At 38.0% G+C, this 22088-nt stretch overlaps 1 protein-coding gene across 2 annotated transcripts in view; it reads left to right on the top strand.

Annotated features, from left to right (window-relative positions):
* FAM120A (family with sequence similarity 120 member A) overlaps positions 1–22088 on the top strand; it is a gene marked incomplete at its 3' end in the record, with an annotated part of 52952 nt that overhangs the window by 4350 nt on the left and 26514 nt on the right. The window contains exons 2-8 of one of the 2 annotated variants that reach the window (XM_082004852.1): positions 2083–2329; positions 7230–7312; positions 16592–16720; positions 17202–17298; positions 18426–18523; positions 18806–19089; positions 20523–20610. In XM_082004852.1, the coding sequence (XP_081860978.1) occupies positions 2083–2329; positions 7230–7312; positions 16592–16720; positions 17202–17298; positions 18426–18523; positions 18806–19089; positions 20523–20610 (1026 nt within the window). Of the gene's footprint in view, positions 1–2082; positions 2330–7229; positions 7313–16591; positions 16721–17201; positions 17299–18422; positions 18524–18805; positions 19090–20522; positions 20611–22088 lie in introns of both variants that reach the window. The other variant, XM_082004851.1, reaches the window with a different exon arrangement.

Raw genomic sequence — 22088 nt, 5'->3', positions numbered from 1 at the left:
GGGTTAACTGTACCTTGGTAAATACAGCTCTTTCCCCTGTGACAGTGCAATTATTTGAATGTGGATTCTAGTATTACCTAAACATACTGCAGTTTCATGCTTGTAGGTTGCTGTGTCAGATAGCTCTATAAAGTGTGGAGGGAGGGAACTGGAGGCTGCGGAGGAAATAGTTTATAGGAGATCAGAGCGGGCTGCACACTGCTTCCTCTTGTATTATCTGCACACCCATGTCACACCTAGTGCTGCAAAAAGAGTTCTTACTTTGTTTTTTATAGATGATCAGTGGTTGTCATGCATGCAAAGATGTTGATTTTAGATTTATGTATGTTATTTAAATCTATCTACCCTTAAAAAAAAAAAATCTCTGGGATTTTTCTAATTTAAAACATGTAAAGACTCGGGGGTGGGGGTGGCAAAGCCTAAATTGCCCTCCCTGAGTTAGTAAGTGTATAAATCTGATATCTTTAAATTTTAGTAAAGATGCTTACAGTCTCTTCCAATTCTGTGTACAGCAGGCACACGTTATGCTAGGAATAGTTATTAGAAAAATGAATATGCTCTTTTTTCTCAGAAGCAAAAGTAAATTTCAAAAACACTCTGATACAGTCCATCCAGCATGTTTCTGAAGAAGTAACATTTTCTTAAGACTGTAAGATGGTAGCATTTGGAATAGGGAGAGCTTAGGGAACTGGTTATTGATTGTAGGAATATCTGAGAGTGAGGTGCCGGCTGTTCAGCTGCTCACAATTTTGCTTGAAAGGGAACATCTCGTGCACCTGCATGGGAAAAGCAAAATTTTACATACCTCACTGGAAGACTGTAATTCAGTGTCAGGTTCAGAAAGCGTAAGGCGTGAGTAGGAAAGGAAGGGTCACTGTAAACTTGCTGTTGAACAAAACCTTTGCTGAGAGGTGGATGACTGCGGGACTGTTGGAGCGGGCTGTGGAGGTGTAGGACCCTCGCTCATGTTCTGCAGGGCTGTGGCTGCAGAGGAAATAAATAGCATCACTGGCACTAATGCTGTAGTTATTCATGCGTACTGTGGAGACTGAAGCTAATAGTTTTTTACTAGTCTATTTTGGGATAGCTTGCTATCAGCGTTGTTAAAATTGAATACTTGGCGAGGGTAGGTTATCCCAGCACCTGACCTCTGTGGGATTTTCTGAATCACCAAGTGTTTATTATGTGTGTAGAAGGTAAAAGCATTAGACGTCAAAAGCACTCAGCTCGCTTTATTTTTGTGTGCTTGTATGCAAGCTGTAGTTGTAATGGTTCCTGATGGTGCGTAGAAACGCAGGACCGTAGGTACTAACCTGTCATTGTGGGGTTTTTTGTTTTAGTATATTCTTCTTGGTAAGAAAGGGTTGCTTTTATATTTCCAGCATTAGGAATTGGCCCATCTCTCCCATGCACAACATGTCTGTTCTAGTCATCTGATTGCCATAGCCTAAAATATGTGCTTTGCTAGGCAACGTGAGTTGAGAGGTGAAGTTTGGGCTATAAACTTGAAGCAATTTGCACCATCAGAGACAGCTGTGCATAAATGAATAGGCTGAAAGTGGAAAGAGGAAAAAATTTGGCTTAACACAGCAAGGTAGACATTTGAAAGGTCAAGAAAGTTACCTCTCTTTATCTAGGGTTATATTTGTTTCTTTTAAAACAGGGCTGCAAAACTTTAAAAGTGCTCCTGCGATTGCTTTTTAAGGGGGCATCTTGGCTTGCTGAACTGCTTAAGTATCCACAGCCTTAAGATTGTTCCTGTGAGTCAATACAGACATTGGTATAGTAATATGTTTAGAGTTTGAGTGCTTCTGTTAATAAACAGTTACTTCAGATGAGTTCACCAATATGTAATGCCACTCCTGTGTGTAGGCTTTCGAGAGCTTTGTATTGTGTTTCTGAGCGTTCCTTACATCCTGTTCGTATGTACTGTGTCACTGGATTTTTAAAATTACTTTAAATATACTGCAAGTGTTTCAAATGCACGTATATAGTTTCAGAAAGACCCAATATATCGTATACATGTGATAAATCAGTACTGAAATTTAACACTGTAGCTAATTACTCTGTCTTCCACTATAGGTTGCACAGAGCATTGAGGATCACCATCAAGAAGTAATTGCTTTCTGCAGAGAAAAAGGTTTCCATGGTTTGGTTGCATATGACTCCGATTATGCATTGTGCAACATCCCTTACTATTTCAGTGCCCATGCCCTAAAACTGAGCCGTAATGGGAAAAGTCTCACAACAAGCCAATACCTAATGCATGAAGTTGCCAAGCAACTGGACCTGAATCCAAATCGCTTTCCTATTTTTGCTGCTCTTTTAGGTAAGTGAAGTAATAAAAGAACTTGATGCTGCTAGTCAGACTTGCGATTTTAGTTTCTATTAACTGTTTTAAAATACGTGTGTATAATTTGACAAAGCACCTAGGGAAAGACAACCCTTTGTTTCAGACATTCCTATTATACTTGAGGTGGGCTGGTTGCGTTTTTATGAGGCCAGACATGCTGAATTTGTAGAGACCTGTGAGCAATGCAAATTGTGGCTGTCTAGAAGCAAGAGTAGAAAGTAAGAATTCTGCAAAGCTCTGCCTAGCCAAAATGTTCTCAGTGGGTGGGGAGGGATCGGGACGATTGCGGTTCTACTAGTTTTGGTCTTATATAGTATATGAGGTCTACTTTTAATAATACGCTTTCTAGACTGGGAAAGCATACTTCTGTCCTGTTTTGTATTCTACCTAAAAATAACATATATGGAGTGAAGGTGTTTGGATTGTAGGGACTCTTTTTTCCCTCAAAAATGAGTATTGGACAAATATGATGGCACATCATCTGCACCAGAAGTACATTACACTATACAATTGAGTGAAACTCCACATTTCTGAAAGCATGGGCAACCAGCATCCTACCATTCCATTAGTGGTGTTTGAATAGTTTCTTAGTCTTCCTGCTTCAAATGCTAAATGGTGTAGTATCTTTAAAGGAGGATGGGTAGGAAGGACTTCAGTTTCACATCTCTGCTTAAGTGGGACAATTTTCACACACTGTGTTTCCACAGCAGTGGTAGAGAATAGCGGTCATACTCTGATAGAAGAGTGAATTAATTACTAGTTGACTCCAATGAATAAGATCTATTTAGAACAGCATTCTAACTTCTTTTTGCGTAAATAAGCACGGAGCAGCCATGTTCTTGATCTTGTACTAAGCAAACAAATGAAGAAAACTGGATTTTCTTTATTTTCTCACTGACACTGTGTTTTAGCATGGGTACATGATAGAAAAAGAAAACTTCTCATTTGAAAGGTGTGAATGAGAGAGGCTATGTATTCTGCTTTAGCATACTGATATTTTAGTAGTCTTTAATATTAAATTGTTTCTAGTCCAGGCAGGTATCTTCCATGGCAAGAAGGAAAGAATCAGTGCATCTTACAGCAGAAAGCCACAAGTATTTGACTCGTTGAAGTTGCTTTTTGTTAGTGTATGTTTTTCATATCCAGAATGGTCTGTGTGGAGGAATGGCAGATGATTGGCTAAGCTGCAATTTAAAACAAAAACTCTGTAAACTGCATGATAGACTACTATTGCTAGGCTTTGTTTTGGAGTCTATAAATAAGTTGTTGCATGCCAATTCAGTGAGTAAGAATTACTGCTTGAAAAGCAGTTTCGCAGTTGCAGATATGCTTTATGGAATTAACGTGAAGTACATGTGAACAACACTTTCAACTTGTCACAGAGTTACAGCTGCATGGTCAGTTGAGGCATTGCTTGGTTGTATTAAATGGTAGGTGAAAATTATTCTGGTAAATTTTATGCAAGAAGACCATCAGTGTTTTTCTCTCTTGGTATCTCACATGACAAAATATTTTTCAGTTTGGTCTTAGGAGAAGGAAACTTGAGGTGATTTCATGTGATCACTGGAGAGATATTTTATAGGTTTTTTTTTTTTTCTCCAATGTGGTACAAAGGTTAAAAAACCCAGTTCAGCTACAAGTTTAGTTTTGTGTATTTTTTTAATTTCTTTTGTGTGTGTATTCAGTGTGAGTAAGCAGAATAAAGTTCATAGAAGTCAGGGTTCGAACAGAAGATACTTCGGAGATCTTTCTGTGATGAGAGGTTTGGGTTTTTTTATATTAATGAATATTAGGAAACCTAGGTATTTGGTGATATAAATGATTATATAAGCTTACAACAAACAGATACTGTTTGACTTAAAGTACTTGCAACATTTTTTAACTTTTGCAACCTTAAGAATATAGTAATTTCATTTTTTTTAAATAAAATACAAAATGCATCTATGCACATAATTATGTGTAGTGTGGCGTATGTGTAAAGCAGGGTAGCTCATTTGGATCTAAAGTTTTATATTTTTATTTAATACCGGAGGGCTTGTCTGGCTTCACAAGTTATTTTGCCCTTGCTCTTGTGGCCTCTTTGGGTCTCTTAAACCTGCTAAGTAGAACGAAGAAAATCACGATGGGAAAGAATGAGTGAGTGCTTGATGACATGGGAAGATATATGAAACTGTTACCTTGCTCTTCCGTTGTGGGTATACCAGTGTAACTCCCTGTGCTAGTACTTTGTTTAGGACTAAATTAATGTATTCTGAAATAATTGCTCTTATGCTGCTAGTTTAATGTTTACGACTACAGAAGACCAAAACTATCACAATACTTGCATCAGTAAAGTTTGCAGCTTTAGGTCTGCAAATCCATTTCCCTTTATACGGAAAACTCAGACTTCTTTGTTTTCAGGTACTTTCTTGTCATTAACTTCAAGGGTCAATTTGAGGATGCTGAAAAGGGAAAAAAATCCCGAATGATTTAGCCAAACATTCAGCAGTTGGCGGGGCCTGAGGAATGATACAAAACTGGTCAATTAAAAAAATGTCCTCAATGGCAAATTATTTGGGATTGAGTTATGTTCAGGGATGAAGTCTATTGCAGTATTCCAGCAAAATATTCTTCTGACAGTACCAACGAGGCAAATTTTTAAAGATTACTTTCTGAGAAGGTTATGTATACACTGTGGTTGGTTTGTTTGTTTTATAGCTTTTTCCTTCTTACAGCTTTCCATGCAGAAGGGTTTTGTGGTTCTAGCTTTATAATATAAGGAGTATCCTTGTCATGGGTAGTTAAAATGTGGCCAAGATACTGTGTCCTCTGAGAGTGTTCTTAAAAAGATCTGTCCTAACTGCTGTTGATGTAAACAGGGGGTTCATTTGGGTTCTTTTGTAAATTTTGACTCAAAGATTTCAAGAAAACAAAATCCCAAGCTTCATCATTAGAAAAAGAAACACAGTGTGAGGTATAGGGCTGTAATTCAGTGAACTCTTTAGAAAGGGCAGTGACTTCAATTAGTATCTAATTGCTTTAGAAAAACCTAAGGCGTGCACTATAATAAGCCATTAAATGTGAAAAATCAATATATGTTGAGGTTGTTCAGCCAGGTCAAGAAATAGAGGTTGCTTATGTAATGTTGATCTCTTTCCCACTGTGGCAGTACTTTGTAATGTGTGTTCAGTTATGTAGTCTCATTCTGTTTCTCAGTGAAATTTTAGAACTACATAAGGTAAGTACAGGCATCACTTCTGTGGACTGCAGAAGACACTGCTGCACTTCATCATCCTAAATTCCACAAGTCAGTATGTGGTGAGAACGGTCAGAGTGTCTTATGTGTGTGTTCAGTGGGTGGAATTAACTGAAATGACAGTTGGAGACCAAGCAAGATCGAGGTTTTGGTGGAAGGGAGAGAAGCTTTGACTATTTTAAAAGATAGTATTAGCATCTGCAGGAGTTACTGTTAGTTATCACTAAACTGTCTAGTGGTCTGGCTGTAATTGATTTTTTCAGACCTGCATTATAAAGGCTGTCTAATCCTACCTTGATTAGATTAGTAAGCATGCAGCTGTTTTTTATATACACACACACACAAACTCGCTGAATCTTTCTGATGTGAGTTTAAAGTTTAGCTCCTAATGAATACAGATTATAATGTCTCCCTCCTGGAGATCTCAGCAGTAGGTGGAGCATTGATTGGACGCAAAGACTTCCCTCTCTTAAGAGGGCATCTACTAGTTGCCAGGCAATGGACAGCTTTCTTGGTTTTCACATGTTAAAGAGCATTAAAAACAAACTAAATTATTTTACAAGCAAAATATTAAGAAAGTAAACAATTGTTGTCATATGTAGGGAATCTTGTCATATTCTTTATGAGTAGGTGAAAGTTCAAGATGTTGTCCAAACTGTGAAATTTAAAAAAAAAAGCTGTCAATATATTAACAGCAACAACTGTGCATTCACTGCTAAGCTGCTGCTTTATAAAGCCAGATATTGAAAACATCCTTAAGTTTTCTACCAGAAGTGTAGTAATACATTCTGTTTAGCTCTTTGTATAGATCCACAGACACTGAACTCTGTCAGTGGTTGATTAGTTACCCTTTGATTAATTCAAACGTATGAAATATTTCCTAGTAAGAATTTTTTTTTTTCCTGAGCATGATGTGCTTTGGGGAAAAAACCCATGAAATTATGTAAGTGATCTTCCGTTTGGTATGAACAGCTTTGTAAATACAGCCACCATCTCTGTTCATTGACACAACTACGAACTACATAATTTTCCAATTACTTTGATGCTGCCAGCCCAGGCTCCTGTCTTAGACAGACTTAGTCAGGTCAGCAAAAGAAACGGCAGGAATTGGGAACTTGCTAAGTGTCATGGGAGCTGCACGCGTTCCTGAGGGTTAGATAAATCTGCCTGGTGCCATGCTGCTTGACCCACACTGCATGATGGAGCAGAGACAGCTCTCTGTGGATTAGTAATGCACGTGCTGGGATGCAGGAAGGGCGTACCAGCTTGTTTCGAAGAGTATCAATAGAGCGTGTTCTTACACTGTTGCACCTGCATTACTAAATCCTGCTGAGGATCCTCTAAAAGGACATGCCATGTTGAGGTTGACACCATGTGTTGTGACTTGGCTCTGTCACTTCTGTAAGTGAGCAGAGTTTCACGGAAGAGTGCTCCTCAAACAGGGGGAAGTCTCTCTTGCTGCAGCAGCAGCATGCTAATTAGGCTCTTCTGGAATAACAAAGATATCTGCAAGTTTAATCTCTCTTTGTTAATCCTATTGATTGGGAATTGAGAACTGATTGCAAATTTGTGTTGCTGCATGTAGAATCAGTATGTAATGTTTTATGGTGTACTTAAATGAAGTTCTGTGTTGTGTTCTAGGTAATCATATTCTACCTGATGAAGATTTGGCTTCTTTTCATTGGAGTTTACTTGGTCCAGAACATCCACTAGCTTCACTTAAGGTACAAATTTAATATAACTACTAGCAATGAAGCTAAAATCAATCATAACAGTTAATCAGAGCAGTGTAATAGGTTAATTCACAGCAGCTATGCAAGGTTCTTGTTCTCGGTCACCCTCGGGTGTCCCAGTCCCTCTCTGTTGACTGCAGAAGATACCTGGGGCGATTAGCCTTATGAGGCTAAACTTAGCTTTTGTGATCCCCCTCAGTGCCCTTGAGCTACATGAGCCATGCACTCAATAGCTTCAGTGTGGTTTTGCTTTGAGAATGTAGCTTCTTACTCTCTTCTTTTTTTAAGAGAAGAATTTTTTGTTTAGTCATGTTCTTCAACCGTCAAAAATAATTAGCTGGATATCTTCCTACCGTATAGTTTTATTTTCTACTGATCTGAGTTTGTGTGTGTTAGTTTTCTGTGCTGCTTCAAGTGTAAATATGCTAGAGAATAGGTTGCATAAGAAAGCTAGTGTGGCCCTCAGTAGAAATTTTTTTTTTTGTGACAAGTAACTTTTGTCTGCTGCTCTTAGTTTACAGTATGTCTGTTCTGCTGCTTCATCACACTTGCTTTGTGCATCTGCCAAGTAGACAGCTATAAAAGGGAAACTGGACACATCAGAGGATGGGGTAATAGCGACCTTTCTTTCTCTCCGCCACAATAGACATATCTTTTTCCCTTTCTCCTAAGGTGGGCCATGCAGCAAATCAGTTTGCTTTTTGTAAGTTCTGAAAGACTATTTTGTTATGTCTACAACAAAAATAGGTGGGGTTTTTTCCCCTTCTGTTCCAAAAGTTTATTAAGCATTGAAAAATCATAATTTATTTTGTTGAAGGTAGAATTTTAAAAATAAATTTGAGATTTTTAGCAGGTTTTTTTTAAGGCTTGCATATGCATTGCTTAGTGAACAGCTGTGACAATTTGATGTTACTCTCATCCCTTATTTTGCTGCCGCTGCTGTGTTTAGAAACGTGTCAGCACGTTGTAGTGGCGAAACAAAATATGCATGCAGGTTTGCTACTTCCTTGTAAAACTTGAGATGAAAAAATGAAAGACTGAAAAAGTGACTGTATTTTCATTTTTTACTAAAAAGGTTATAATGGAGGACTTCTTTCAAAGTGGTTGATAAACTTTCTGATGTTCAGAATACTTAATCTGTATTTTAGTCTGAGTAGACTTGTTTTACAGCCAGTTGAGAATGACGACAGACACCTAGACCTTCTGAAAAACCTTCTAAATACATACTGAATTGCTTGACTAGAATGAAAATTAGGTATTTGTCGCCTTTGCTTCTAGATCTACATTTTCAGTAGAAACACCAATTAGTCTTTGTAGCTGACATCCTAAGGAAATGAAACTTGTTTCCTTAGAGCGTTACTGGGCTATCTTAGGCAGTCCTCCCTCTATTTATTTAATCTGTTGGCCAATGTTAATCGGATTTGAAAGTGGTTCCCATTCGGCTGTTAGGGCTCGGTGAAAACTGATACACTGTTATCAGTGAAAAAGACCCAAATTAGTGCCCTTACTAATGGAAAAGGCTAGCACAACAAATGATTTGTTTAATTTCACAGCAGCTCGCTGGCCAGTTATGTACATATCCCCAAACTAACCACAGCATTTGTGTCTCCTGGCTGATAATGATGTCGGAGAGAAAGAAGAAAGGCTAAAGCAACAAGGACGAAAGTCTACAGGAAACCAATCCTCATGAGTTGCTGTTCACGGAACAACTTACTATTTTTTTATTTAATTTTTTTAGCTTCCGTTTCAACAGCGCTCATGGTTCGAAATTATAACTTGTTTAAGTAGCTCATTAACTCAATTTAATTTCATTTTACATAGTATGTCAATGATATCATTACAGCGGTCTCTGTGGAGACCTCTTCTTTTAATTGTAGATGTGCACAAAGCAATATTTCTTGTAAATTTTATGAATGCTTAAAAAAACCTAATAGACACATTTATATTAGCCACAAGCTTGATAGCAAGAAGTCGTTTCAGAACAGTTATAAAAAGCGAAGCTGTCATGAAAACTGGAAATGGTGGGGGAAGTTGTTGTGGTTGCTCAGGATGTCATCCCTGGGCTATACTTACAAACTTTGCTTTGTTGCATCTATTTAGAGCTACTATTGAGTATTCTCCATACTCAGGAACCAAGGTCTCTAATTCCACATCTCATTCAACTCGGGATTTGGAAAAATTTTTCTCGTTGTGTAAAGATTTTAATCTTCTCTATCTAAGACAGTATGGTATTGAGCATCAGAGCTAACAGATTCAGTTCCCAATGACCTGATTTGTTGCTTTTCAGTGAGAACTATGTGACGGTTAATAATGTACTATTTATTTTCTGCATTCTTTCTCACTCTCTTATTATGATGTAGCAAAATGGTTACTCTTCCTACGAGAGATGCTTTCCTAGTTCACCAATTCAAAAATGTAACTTAGAAACTACCAGTTTTCACTCGTAGAAAATTGATGTATCTGCTCAGGTGTCAGTATAGTGAGGTGAAAAAGGCAAAACTGAGGACCCTGTACCTCTGTTTTAAAGAGGGACATGAGAGTGGTCTGTTCACCTAGGAACAGCTGAGTAGAAATGAGAAAAAGGAAGGGAAATGGAAACGTGAACAAGGAATCCATATTTCACATCTAGAAGGACAGGAACCTAACAGTCAGGACAACATCTTTACGTGCTGGATAAAAAGCCATGCCTTTCAGAAAAAAACCAACAATGACCATCAGCTCAGCAAAACTGTGAAGTTCCATGGACAAATTTAAATGAAGAGATTTGAATTGCTATTGCTGCAAAAGGGAAGAAGAATCAAAAACTGACACTACAAGCTGTTCTGAGTCAGGGTCTTGTCTGTCTCAATGACCCTGTGTAAACAGGTAATGCATCTAATAAATGTGTAGACCTGTGCTTGCATCCTGTTAACCTGACTGAGGGCAGAGTTCACTGAAATGACCCCCTAGGTCAGAAGCTGAAACAAGAAAGGAGACTTCCTGAGAAATAATTTGGCTGCTAGACTTGTTTGGAAACTAGCATTACACTACTTTTTATTTGTGTGCTTTGGGCTTTATCTTTAAAGACAAAGACAATTCCGTTCTCATTCTGGGAGAGCTTGTTACAGGATGGAGCTTCAAGATCAATGTATAATATCATCAGAATGGCATTAGGAGGGCAGTTTCTTATCTCTGGAATGAATTAGTATCTATTTAGGAGTGCATACCTCCGAAGAAGTCCAGACTCTTTTTTCACAAGGTAACCTTAGAAACAAGTCTTAATGCAATCTCCCTTTTTGAAAAAGAGTATGCAGGGAAACTTTTGAGACTACCATCTTCATTTTGTGATGGATCATCTTCCCATTAGGATGGTTTTGAAAGGATTTCACTGGCCTGTCTTTGGCAAACTCTTGACATGCCCACCATCCAATATTCCACATCTGCTTTTACCTGGCAAAATTAGTTGGTTAATCTCCTTGGTTGTTTCATCTCAGTGGAGAGGCAGAGAGAGATGCTTCCAGAAAGCAATCAAAAATATCCAGGTTAGGGTCCTGCTCTGAATTACTGTAGGAGATTCCTGTCTTTCTCTGTTTGTTGACTTCAGAGAATGTCTGCCAGAGGGAGACTAATATGCAAAGTAAGTGCTTAGGTAATTTACTGCTGCTCAGATAATAACGGTAGTACTCTTAAGGTATGCTTAAAGTAAGTGTCTTTTTTTTTTGATGCTAAGGGTTATCATAAGATGACGCAGATCAGAAAGGACCTCAGGAAGTCATCTAGTCCAACCTCCTGCTGAAAGTATGGTCAGTTTAAGGTCAGAACAGGTTGCTCAAGGCTTTGCCTAGACTAGTCTTGAAAATCTCTGAGGTCGGAGATTGCACAACCTGTCTGGGCAGCCTGCTCCATGGTTTGACAGTCCAACAGTAAAAACGTTTTGCCTTGCATACAGTCTGAACCCATCTTGTTTCAGGCTATGTCTGTTGTCTCTCGTCCTTCCACAATGCAGCACTGTGAAGAGCCTGGCTCCGTGTGCTTGATAACCTTTTTGTAGGTATTGGAAGGCTGCGGTTGGGTATCTTCAAAGCCTTGTCTTTGCCAGGCTGAATAAGCCTGATTCCCTCCCCCTCTTCTTGTAGAACAAGTGCTCCAGCTCCTTAACCATCTTGATGGCCTTCTGCAGAACTAGCTCAACTTTTTTGACATCTGGCTTGAGCCCAAAACTGAATGCAGCGCTCTAGAGGTGATCTAACCTAAAGAGCACTGAGGAGCAAGATCCTTCGATCTGCTGGCTATGCTCCTGCTACGCAGCCCAGGGTACAGCTGGCTGCCTCTGCTGCCAGGGCACCCTGCTGGCTCATGTTCAGCTTGCTGTCTTCCAAGAGCCCCAGGTCCTTTATGGCACAGCTCCAGCCTGCAGAATAGCCAGGGCTTATTCCTGCAGAGTGCAAGAGTTTGCTTTTGTAGTTGTTGAATTTCTTAAGGTTCCTGTTGGCTTCTTCCTCTAGCTTGTCTAGGTCTTTCTGGAGGGCAGCCCAGCCCTCGAGTTTGTGGTAGTGTTCAGGGTTGTCACACAGGTTATTTCATATGACGTCTACCTGTATCACATCTTTGGCTTGTGTTTCTATTCTCCCATTTTCTTTCAGACATCATTTTTGTTCCTGTTTAGATTTGTTTTTCTCAGAGCCCTATGTGTATAAATTATTAGCAAATGATCTCAGTGTTGTGTGTATTATTGTTACCATCAAGACATGCAGAATTAGGAAAAGGTCAGTTTCCCAACCAGGATGGAGGGAGGAGGAGAAAGAATTTCTAATTGAATAACCCAATCTTCAGGGAAAAGCTGAGCTTTGCTGATTTGAGAGGATTTTAAGTCATGCAGGGAGCTTCTTGCCTCTCCAGAAAGTTTGTCATTAGATCAGATGTGCTACAAGCTCATAAGATTAGATGTTTTTAACCTCTAAAGGCTGAGACAAAATCCAAACAGTTTGGATGTGATCTCTAGTAGAAATTAGTAGACAAAAATAACAAAACCCAGGCAATTGGTTGAAGATATGAAGAATACAACATCCTTTTTTCTCGACAGTGGGGAAAAAAAAAAGGTGTTCCTTATGTGTCACCTAGCTGAATGTTCGAGGTCTCTGTTTTTAATGGTTTGAAAACAAAAATAAACTGATTATCTGTTTCCAGCAGGCACAACAGTAAATGCTGGTACTTGTGTTGATTAGCCTTGAAAGGTTTCACTTCCTGGAGACAGTGGGCAACTGGAGTTGTCTCAGAATTGGGGAGCTTTTCCCAAGGGTAGTTTAGGTACCTTCTACAGTATCCTAATAATCCTGTGGAGTTACGCATATGTGAATCTATTCTCTTTCAATAAAGCATTTTTGCAAAATTATTTTGTCAAAACCAAGGCATTTCTTACCTTGTAGCTTCTGGGCTTGTGATGTTGTGCTCTCTCTCATTTTGACCTGTGTAGAATTAATTTCCTTTCCCCACTTAATCTTTTCAGAGTGCATTAATAGGTCACTTGTGATTTTTGTCAGTGGTCCATCATGAAATTCAAGTAGTCCTTTTACAACTAGAAAAGAAACCATGCAGTTTTCAGATGTCATGCTTTTGAGCCTGATCACCTCCAAGTATGTGATCTGCCTCCATGTTTGCCTTTCCAAAATTGATTTTCCATGTTCTTGCTTGTCTGAAACTCTTCTGTAGAGGATAAGGAAAAAAATACCTTCTAGGAAGAAATCTCTTACAATGAGAAATTGAGAAAATATGGTGCTGGTTTTGCTCTGAAATGCTTTGTGTGGAACTAAAAGTAAGTTTGAACCATGAACAGGTTTGCTGTAGCTTTTGCTGTTAAGTATTGATTTTTCCCATACCTAACACTTAATAAGACTTCGCCTGTATTTTTGTGTACATGGTATTAGAAATACTATTTATTATTTGGTACAAAATCTCAGATTTTTGGATATCTGGAAAGCTCTAAAATGAATAGAAATCTTCTCTTCAATGTCAGGAAAGTACCTCTTATTTCTACACTTTTCATTTTGGGCTTCTGTGTAGGTTATGACATTTTTAGTTTTGAGGGTGTTCTCACATCTGGACTGGACATGTTTGAATCAGAACAAAAGAAAATAAAATCCTAATATCTGAAATGTCTCCAAATCTGTAATACGTACTTTCAGAAGGTCTCTCTTCAGGAATTAAGAATATGCTTCAGTGAGGTCTTTAGGCTGTTTGTTTAAAAGCAGATAAACTGGAGGCGATATGCATAAGTAAGCCTGTAATATGTCTCGCTTGAGCTTTGTACCTCTAGTGTCTGAGCTGAATATTAGTGCTAGAGTGATGTGATTTCTTCTCTTGATGGTAACTGCTTACGATTTATTAAATATTACTATCTTGGAGATCACATAAAACTAATCATAGATTGCTTACTCCTTCCATCCACTGAATTTTCAAGCAGAGATTGTAGAAACACTCAGGTAGCAATGCAGGGTTTCTCCAAGGGACTCTGCTGAGAGCACAGCTAACATGACACAGCCATGTTACGATTCAGCCACTTTAGAGATGTGTAATTATTACCCATACAAATAAAATGGTAGGTGTTCATAAAACTGCTTGGATTACCAGTGAGAAGAAAATCTGTTGCTTCTGCTTGCAGATTGGGTGCAAAAATTTTATTATCGGTATTTGTGACTGTAAGCTTACATGCGAATATGATCTATATTTAGTATTGTATATATTCAGAATGCACACTCATGAAAATTTAGAATTTTCTCTCTGAAGTAGAAATAATTACCATGCCACTAACTAGACACACTAAACAGAACTGTTCTTAACTTGGGCTCATAAAATGTGGGACTCATCCCTGGTAGAGAATGACCAGGTATACGATGAATATCCTGACATTTGTAAAACAGTAGACATTAGGAGAAGGAAATAAATTAACATGGGAATCTGTGTAAAAATTCCATGGTCTAAGTACGAAGGCAGCAAGTAAGTGCAGGAAAGAAAATAATTACACATGGTAGACTCCAGATAAAATAAAAAGGGGTTGGTACAGATTTTCAAGTTGCAAAGATAAAACTAATGAAGTATTAATCAGAAGTTTGCATAAACATTTCTGACAAGGCTGAATTGCAGTATTTTCTAGTAAAGTATGATACTTCTGTGTAGACTGCAAACATGAAGATATTTCACATTTTCTCGTATCTTAAAAGAAACTGTTAAATAATGATCTCTCAAGTCTGAATCACTTTTGAATGAAAATAGGCAGCTTAAAATATGTTAAAAGCAAAAAACCTAGCTGCCCCTAGCACGGACAGAGTGCTCTAGAATTGTACAGAGGCTCCAGACAGAATATTTAGAATATTCCTCAGGCATCCTCTAAAATTTAGGACATGTAGTTGGAGACCTCTTTCTTGCCCCTCTGAGCATGCGCATTGTGCAGCACAGAGGGAAAGTAACAGAAACTGCCAACAGTTGAGTAGTTCGTCAGACCCAGCTAGCAGCACCGCTCACTGCTTTTCATTTCACAATGGCCCGTGATGGTTGCTTGACCTGAAATTTCTATACCCATATAGGATCGCACAGTGCATGTAAGAGCAGTACTGCCCATAATCACACACTGAATAATCCTTGGCTTATTTTCAGGACTGTTGGTATAGGAGGAGCCTGTTGAGAGTGTGGAGATGGAAGTCCAGGGTTTCCAGGACTGTCCAGTTCCCCTCCTCCATGTGGACACGAGAAGGAATCAGGCCAAAGAACTGAGTCTAGAACTTCCAGTACAGCACATCCATCTGCAGCTGCCAGTTGCTGAGCTGCGGGAGCTTCATCTGTAGGGGCTTCGGATGTTGTCCCACAAAGTTCTTCCAGCTCTTTCTTCTTACTATAAAGAGAGGTTTTCTGCTATAAAGTCCAAAGTGATTCTTACCTTTTCAAACCCATGGCATGTACATGAAGATAGTGTTTTCATGCTTTATCTTTACATGGTTTGACATAGTATTTCTTGTGCTGGAGTAGTGCTGTAGTCCTCAAGGGTTCATAGGTGTTAATACTGTATGTGATATGGTATACGTTAACTACTCTACAGTACAGTGCTGACCTATAGATGACATGCCTATATTTGTTTCTATAAAGTCCAAAGTGATTCTTATCTTTTCAAACCCATGGCATGAATCCGTGACCAGTGAATCGATAGGAATTCATAATTTTCTGAAGATCTTGAGTAGATGGTACCATGGAATCTGATTTGTAGACAAAAATCTGTGGTCTGTATGGGCCCAGGTCATAAAATCAAGCAAAATTTTTAGCGTGCATTTAAGCACGTTTCTCATCCATTCGAAATAGTTGGTGAATATGGGAGGTCAGATACATCGGTCATTGGATGGTGGAATATCAGTTATTTCAGTGCTGGAATATTGAAATTATTTTATCAATGGAATTATCTTAAGAATTTCCTCTGTGTCTGCAAAAAGTAGCAAGCCTTATAACCATGCTGATATTGAAATGCTTGAAAGAGAAAGTAACTGTACTCACTTCATAGCAACAAGAGAAATCCATACATCATTCTTTGTCGATGTATAATGTGAAAGAGATTAAAATAATTCTTTGTCTGAAATATATATGTGAAGCTGTATGAGTATATTCTGCTACATATAATGAAATACATAAATTGGAAAACACTAATTATTAAACAGCGTAATCTTCAAATAATGGTTTTTAGACCAATTTTTGTAGAATCTTGAAACTAAGTTTCCTTGAGATATTCCTTTTCTCCATATGTTTTTCAAATCTTCCCTTTTCTGTGTACATAGAGATCTTCTTGTTCCCAGTGGATCTCTTTCCTCAATTCTGATACCACTTTCAGAATATAGACTGTCAAAATAAAATATCTTCTGGCATATATATCTCTGTATCTATCTATATAATGGTTATATCCGCATTAGATAAAGCGTTTTGCACTAGAGGAGATGTCTAACTAGAAAGGAGTAAAACAATTAGCATTGTTGACCTTGTTGTTGGAGCTGATATTTAACGGGCAAATATTTACATAGAAGTGAAGTTTCACATATATAAAAATATACTACAGGTGAAAAACATATGAGTCATTGTTTAAGGTGAAGTCTTAAAAAACAAGGTGGAAGGCCCCAAAATATTCAGATACTAAATCTGGCAACATGGAATTTGTTGAGTATATTTTCAATAAATGAACAGTTTAATTCTCTGCTGTGTAACTTAAGTATCTTGAGCTACTGTGTTATTTCATACTGGCATGTATGTTTGTTTGCATAGGTACGTGCTCACCAGTTAGTTTTACCACCTTGTGACGTAGTGATCAAAGCCGTAGCTGACTACGTCCGTAACATTCAGGACACCACTGATTTGGATGCCATAGCAAAAGATGTTTTTCAACATTCACAGGTAAAGTATAAAGCAAAATATTGTTTTGGGGTTTTTTTAAAACCATTGTGCTGTACATTTGTGTTGAAGAATTGCATTCTATAAAAATAGTGTTTTGCATCAGTTGATAATAGGAATCTATTGGTATATGCAGTGTCTTAGATGCCCTAATTTAACTTTCCACACTTTCTGAAGGTAAAAATATGGCATTTACCCTCAGTGCTTTAAAGTTAAATTCTTGATAACCAAGGGGGTTTTGTAGTCTGGCTTTGTGCACTGTCATTGAGAATCAGTGGTACATGAAGATGGTGTTTCCATGCTTTATCTTTACATGGTTTGACATAGTATTTCATGTGCTGGAGTAGTGCTATAGTCCTCAAGGGTCCATAGGTGTTAATACTGTATGTGATATGTTACACAGTAACTACTCTACAGTACAGTGCTGACCTATAGATGACATGCCTGGATTTGTTCCTGACAGAGCTTTTTTTTTTTATTTTAGTCTAGAACAGATGACAAAGTTACTCGATTTAAGAGAGCAGTTGCTTATTATTCAGCAACTAATAAACCTATGCCATTTCATCCACCACATTACCTAGGTAAGTATTTTAAGGAAACAGAGCTTTTCATTTTAACTAAAACCTGGGATAACCCTAAATCAGAAATAGTATCACTAGCAGGGTCTTATAAAAATGTTTATATTCTCTGGCAATTTTCACTGACCCTTGATTATGAGGTTTCAAAAGAAGGTTTTCATAGGCTACATGCAGAGGTTGTGTTCTTTCCTCCAAAAGAGGAGAACAACCTGACTGATTTTCCTCTTAGCTATTGCTGCATCGGTCTTAGCATTAGGACACTTAAGAGTATGGTGCTGTAAACAAGTGAAATTGGGTGACAAGTTCCAATCATGAAGACAGTTTCTATTTCTATTCCATAAAATATATTTCCGGTTTCTCATTGGACTTAGCTGAAATGTTTTAGAAATCCCTTTATAGTCTTTGATTTTTTTGATGTCGTAACATTCCTGCCTAAATTGCAGCCACAGATTGTTCTGGCATTGCAGATTATTCTCAAGGCTTACAAATTAACTGTATGATCACTTTCCTAGCATGGGTGATCACTGATGTACTACAAATACCTCTTACTCTTAATGCTAAAACATAATTTGAGCTGGGATTTTCTAAAGATTTTCAGTCACCATACTGGTACACTAATATAGATTTTTCCTTCTTTTTTTGGGGGGGTGGGGTGTGGGTGTCTTTATGTTCAAAGACCTACATTAAAGGGCATTAAGGCTGATCTAGGTCAAATATTTCAATGATGGAAAGTGCCAGCATTATGTGTCTGTGTGACATTGTTTTTGCCGGCTTCATTATGATGTCTCTTGGACTTTTTTTTGTTTTATCTTCCTTTGATTCCCAGGTAGAATAGAAATGTGCAGTAATGGGAGATACAAAGTACTGAGAGAAGGTGAGAGAAGTGAAATAGACTTCACAGGCTGCAAAGTATTTTTATTAAAAGGCAGAAATTAATAAAACTAACTTAAAGACATACTAGAAAACAGTAACGCTAAGAGAACAAGAATAAATAAACCATAGAAGCAAAAGGATAAAAAGGGTAACATTTGTGTCAAATAGTGAGCATTTTCATGAGTGTTTGGGTTTTTTTTGCGTGTTGTTTTTTTTTTTTTCTTCTGTTTTTCCCCTCCCTGTTTGCAATGCAGCAGCCAGACCAAATCAGTTTGGTATGCCTGGGATAGTGCCACCATATGTTCCTTCTCAGATGCTTAACATTCCACAGACCTCACTACAAGCAAAACCTGTGGTAAGTATAGCCCTCTGCCCTTCTTCTTGGGAGAATCCTGTTGTGCTCATCAAATTAAAATCTAGGTGGAAAATATCTAGCTTTTTTAGCATGGGTGGTCACTGATCAAGTCTGGAACTATAGTGATGCCACAGACTCTGGTAGAACAATTTTTGTGGACATCCAAGATGGCTGAGATTTAATGTGTACATTTGGAAAATGCCACTTGATTAAATAATGTATTTTGTTTTAAAAGAAAAGCCTTTTTTGTACCTTCACTTAAGAAAAATCACTTTATTTTAGGCCCAGCAGATGTCCAATCAGGGTGGGACCCAAGGTCAGGGTCCATACCCATATAGTCTCTCTGAGCCAGCTATCACCTTGGAAACAGGTGGAAAAAGTCTTTCTGAGCAGAACAACTACAGTAACATTCCTCACGAAGGAAAACATACACCATTGTATGAACGATCTTCTCCAATAAATCCAGCTCAGAGTGGGAGCCCTAATCATGTGGATTCAACCTATTTTCCTGCCTCTTCTACATCTTCGTCCTCTGACAATGATGAAGGCAATGGTGGTGCAGCAAAGTAAGTTTTTCATAAGGATGTTTTCTTACATGGCTTCTGTTAAATTTACTTTCAGAATTGTTCACCAGTATCCTGAAAGAAATCTGCAAGTTAGTGATATCTCGATAGACTTTCAAAAAATAATTTTAGGTCACTATGACTGTGGTTCACATCCGTGGTTCACATCCGTGGTTCACATCCATGGTTCACTCTAGTTGCCCTGTTCCTTAAGAAGTAGAAACTCAAAACCAAATAATGCTGGGTGTTTTTCTGCTTCTGTCCTTATGTTTTATTGAAAGAAGGAGAGAGTGAAGTTTTGGTAAATGTCATAAAGCCTTTGAGTTCTTTACTTTGTATAAAAGAAATATTCCTACTTCACAGTATAATTTATTAAAATTTCAGTAGCTAGAAACTCAAACTTCACTGAATTTGTAGTGTTTACACTTACTAAATTTTGGTATAATGTGGCTTTGCAAAGCAACCTGGTGTGAATGTCAGAAACTCACCATTCAGAACAGTGACTTAAGAGCCCTCATTGACAGGCTGTGTGTGGAACACAGGAGCAGCGAAGTTGGTTTTGCTCTCTTGTACTAATGTGCCTTGTTTACTACAGAAGTATTTCTGACTTCCACTAGATCGTATGTCCATCTGGCAATAAAGTTGTGCAGACTTTCTTTTTTGTAGGTCAGCAAGCAGTAATTAAATGAAATGTGAACAGAGGCAGTTTGTGTTTACCTCTGTCTTGTTAGGTGTAGTGGCTTACTGCGTGAGAATCAAAGCTGGGGGCTTTAGCAGGTCTGTGATTGCCTCTAAGCATTGTGTACAATAGTATAAATGTGTTACTACTTGGTATTAAGTTCTGAATGTGTCTACAATTATGCATAATGGCTTGGACTTTGGGTGGTTTTTTTAATGCATTCTGTCAATTTTAAATGCTATCATGTGTTTTGCTTAGTAAATCAAGTAAGTTTGCGTGGCTTCCATGCAGTGTAGAACTGGAAACGTACCTGCTTTAGAAGAAAACGCAATGTTTTTCAGCATTTCTTATAGTGTTGCTATATGCATTTTATGCACTAAATTTCGAATAAATTTAGAAACTGAAATCTAGACAGTGTCATTTATATCAGTTTGTAGAAACAGTCTTCTAATTGAGGGAAATTACTTGGCATAGTGGCAAATATTTAAAGTTCAATCAAGAATTTTTCCTGCATGAACATTATTTAGTCGTTGTTAATATACAGCTTTTAAATACAGTTCTAGTGTTGACAGTGTAAATTAGTAAATGTCGGTATTAATGTCTCTTCAAGACTCCTACAAATTGACGTTTCTAATGCAGAGCATCCCTTAAAATCAGATTCTCTGGCCCATAGTTCCAATAAAAGTTAGCAAGGATTTATGCCATTGTATCTTAAACAGCACTTTAATACTATGTTTTTCTCTGTGTTGTCCTTCAGCCATGTCAGTGGGAACAAAATAGGCTGGGAAAAAACAGGAACCCAGTCAGAAAGTCAAACGCGTGGAGAACTGGGAGACCAAACAAAGGTAATTCCTTAAATTCCAAACATCACCATTTATTATTTTGTATTAAAGCTTTACAGCAAACTGAGTACTGTTTTCAATAGTGATCTGTACGATTTGGTGTAAACTCCTACACATTTTTGTGAATTACAAAACAAACAACAGCTTTAAAGTACAGTAAGATGTTTTCCAAGGAATATTGTATCATATACATAAAAATGAAAGTTAAATAGGATGTGTTAGAAAATACTGCATATAAGATAGAAACCAATAAACTTCTTTACACCTTAGCTAACAATCTCATCCTTGGCTATTGCTACCTGTGTTTACAGTAGTGCATTATTTTGATTTTTACTAAGGCGTGTAGCAGTTTAAGAGTCTGTGGGTTCAGGGTCCATGTCGTGTAACCTACAGTGTAGTGAGAACAGCTCTAACAGGCATTTCAGTGTTAGCCACAGGCCATTATAGGTGTATTAAAGCTCAGCTGAGGACTAAAAGTCCTTCATAACCGCCTGGTATGAATTTCACATAATAAAGTAGCTCCGTGGGACCACTCTAGAATGTATTGCTACTAACTAAGGAAGGATGGGATAACTAAGTCCTTGATAAAGATTTAACATTATCTTATAAAATTTCTTCAAGATTTAAAACCATTGTAAAATTAAGAATATGATGATCTGTATTCCAAGTTTGAGCCATGTTTAGAAAGAACATTCAAAGCATTTGCGCTTAATATCTCTGCATCTTTGTGATGGAACTGTGCAACCAGCTGTTAATTTTGTGTCAAAAAAACCCAATCATAAGTTACTTACGCTGCAGACAAACGGAACATTTTCCCTGTACCTTTGGCATAGAAATTCCAGTAAACTTGGGCTCTGTGCTTAAAATATCAAGCTGATGATTTCATCCATCAGTGGTTATTATTTTTGCAGACTACGCCCCGTACGATAACTGTATCTGCCTGCAGATTAGTCACCATATGCAAATGCTAATTTGACCTATTACATTCCTTTCTCTGTATCACGGGCCGTGTAGGAAGCCCGGCACAGCCCAGCTGCAGCCCTGCGTGTGCGCCGCACAGCCCGGTGTCCTGCGGCGGGGGGAGCAGCCAGGGCAGCAGTGGTCGGGTGGGACATACTGCACAGCATGCCTGGCAGCCTTTGTGGCTGTATAAGCCATGATGAAACTTTCCAATAGATGTATGCATGCAGGCCAGCTGAAATGCATCCAATTTAACCTATAATTGCTTTTGGGTTTTACTTGCCTTTTTTTTTTTTTTTTTAAATATCAAACCACTTCTTCAGTCTTCAGGAGCAGGAGAAGACAGTTGCATCTGTTGAGCATGACAGGGAGAATTATAAGACATTTTGTAGATGAACTCATTTCCTAGAGAGGTATATATTAATGATTAAAAAAAAAAGAAGTATTTGCTGAAGATTTGAACTGAGCTATGTGAATTTCTGAGGTAATTTGAAGTGTTGAAAATCTAGCATAGATCAGAC

This window comes from Phaethon aethereus (genome assembly GCF_964289735.1).
Source record: "Phaethon aethereus genome assembly, chromosome: 11".
In the NCBI taxonomy this organism is placed as follows: Eukaryota; Metazoa; Chordata; class Aves; order Phaethontiformes; family Phaethontidae; genus Phaethon; species Phaethon aethereus.
The sequence above is the reverse complement of the archived record's forward strand: the minus strand, read 5'-3'. Positions and strand labels throughout refer to the sequence as shown.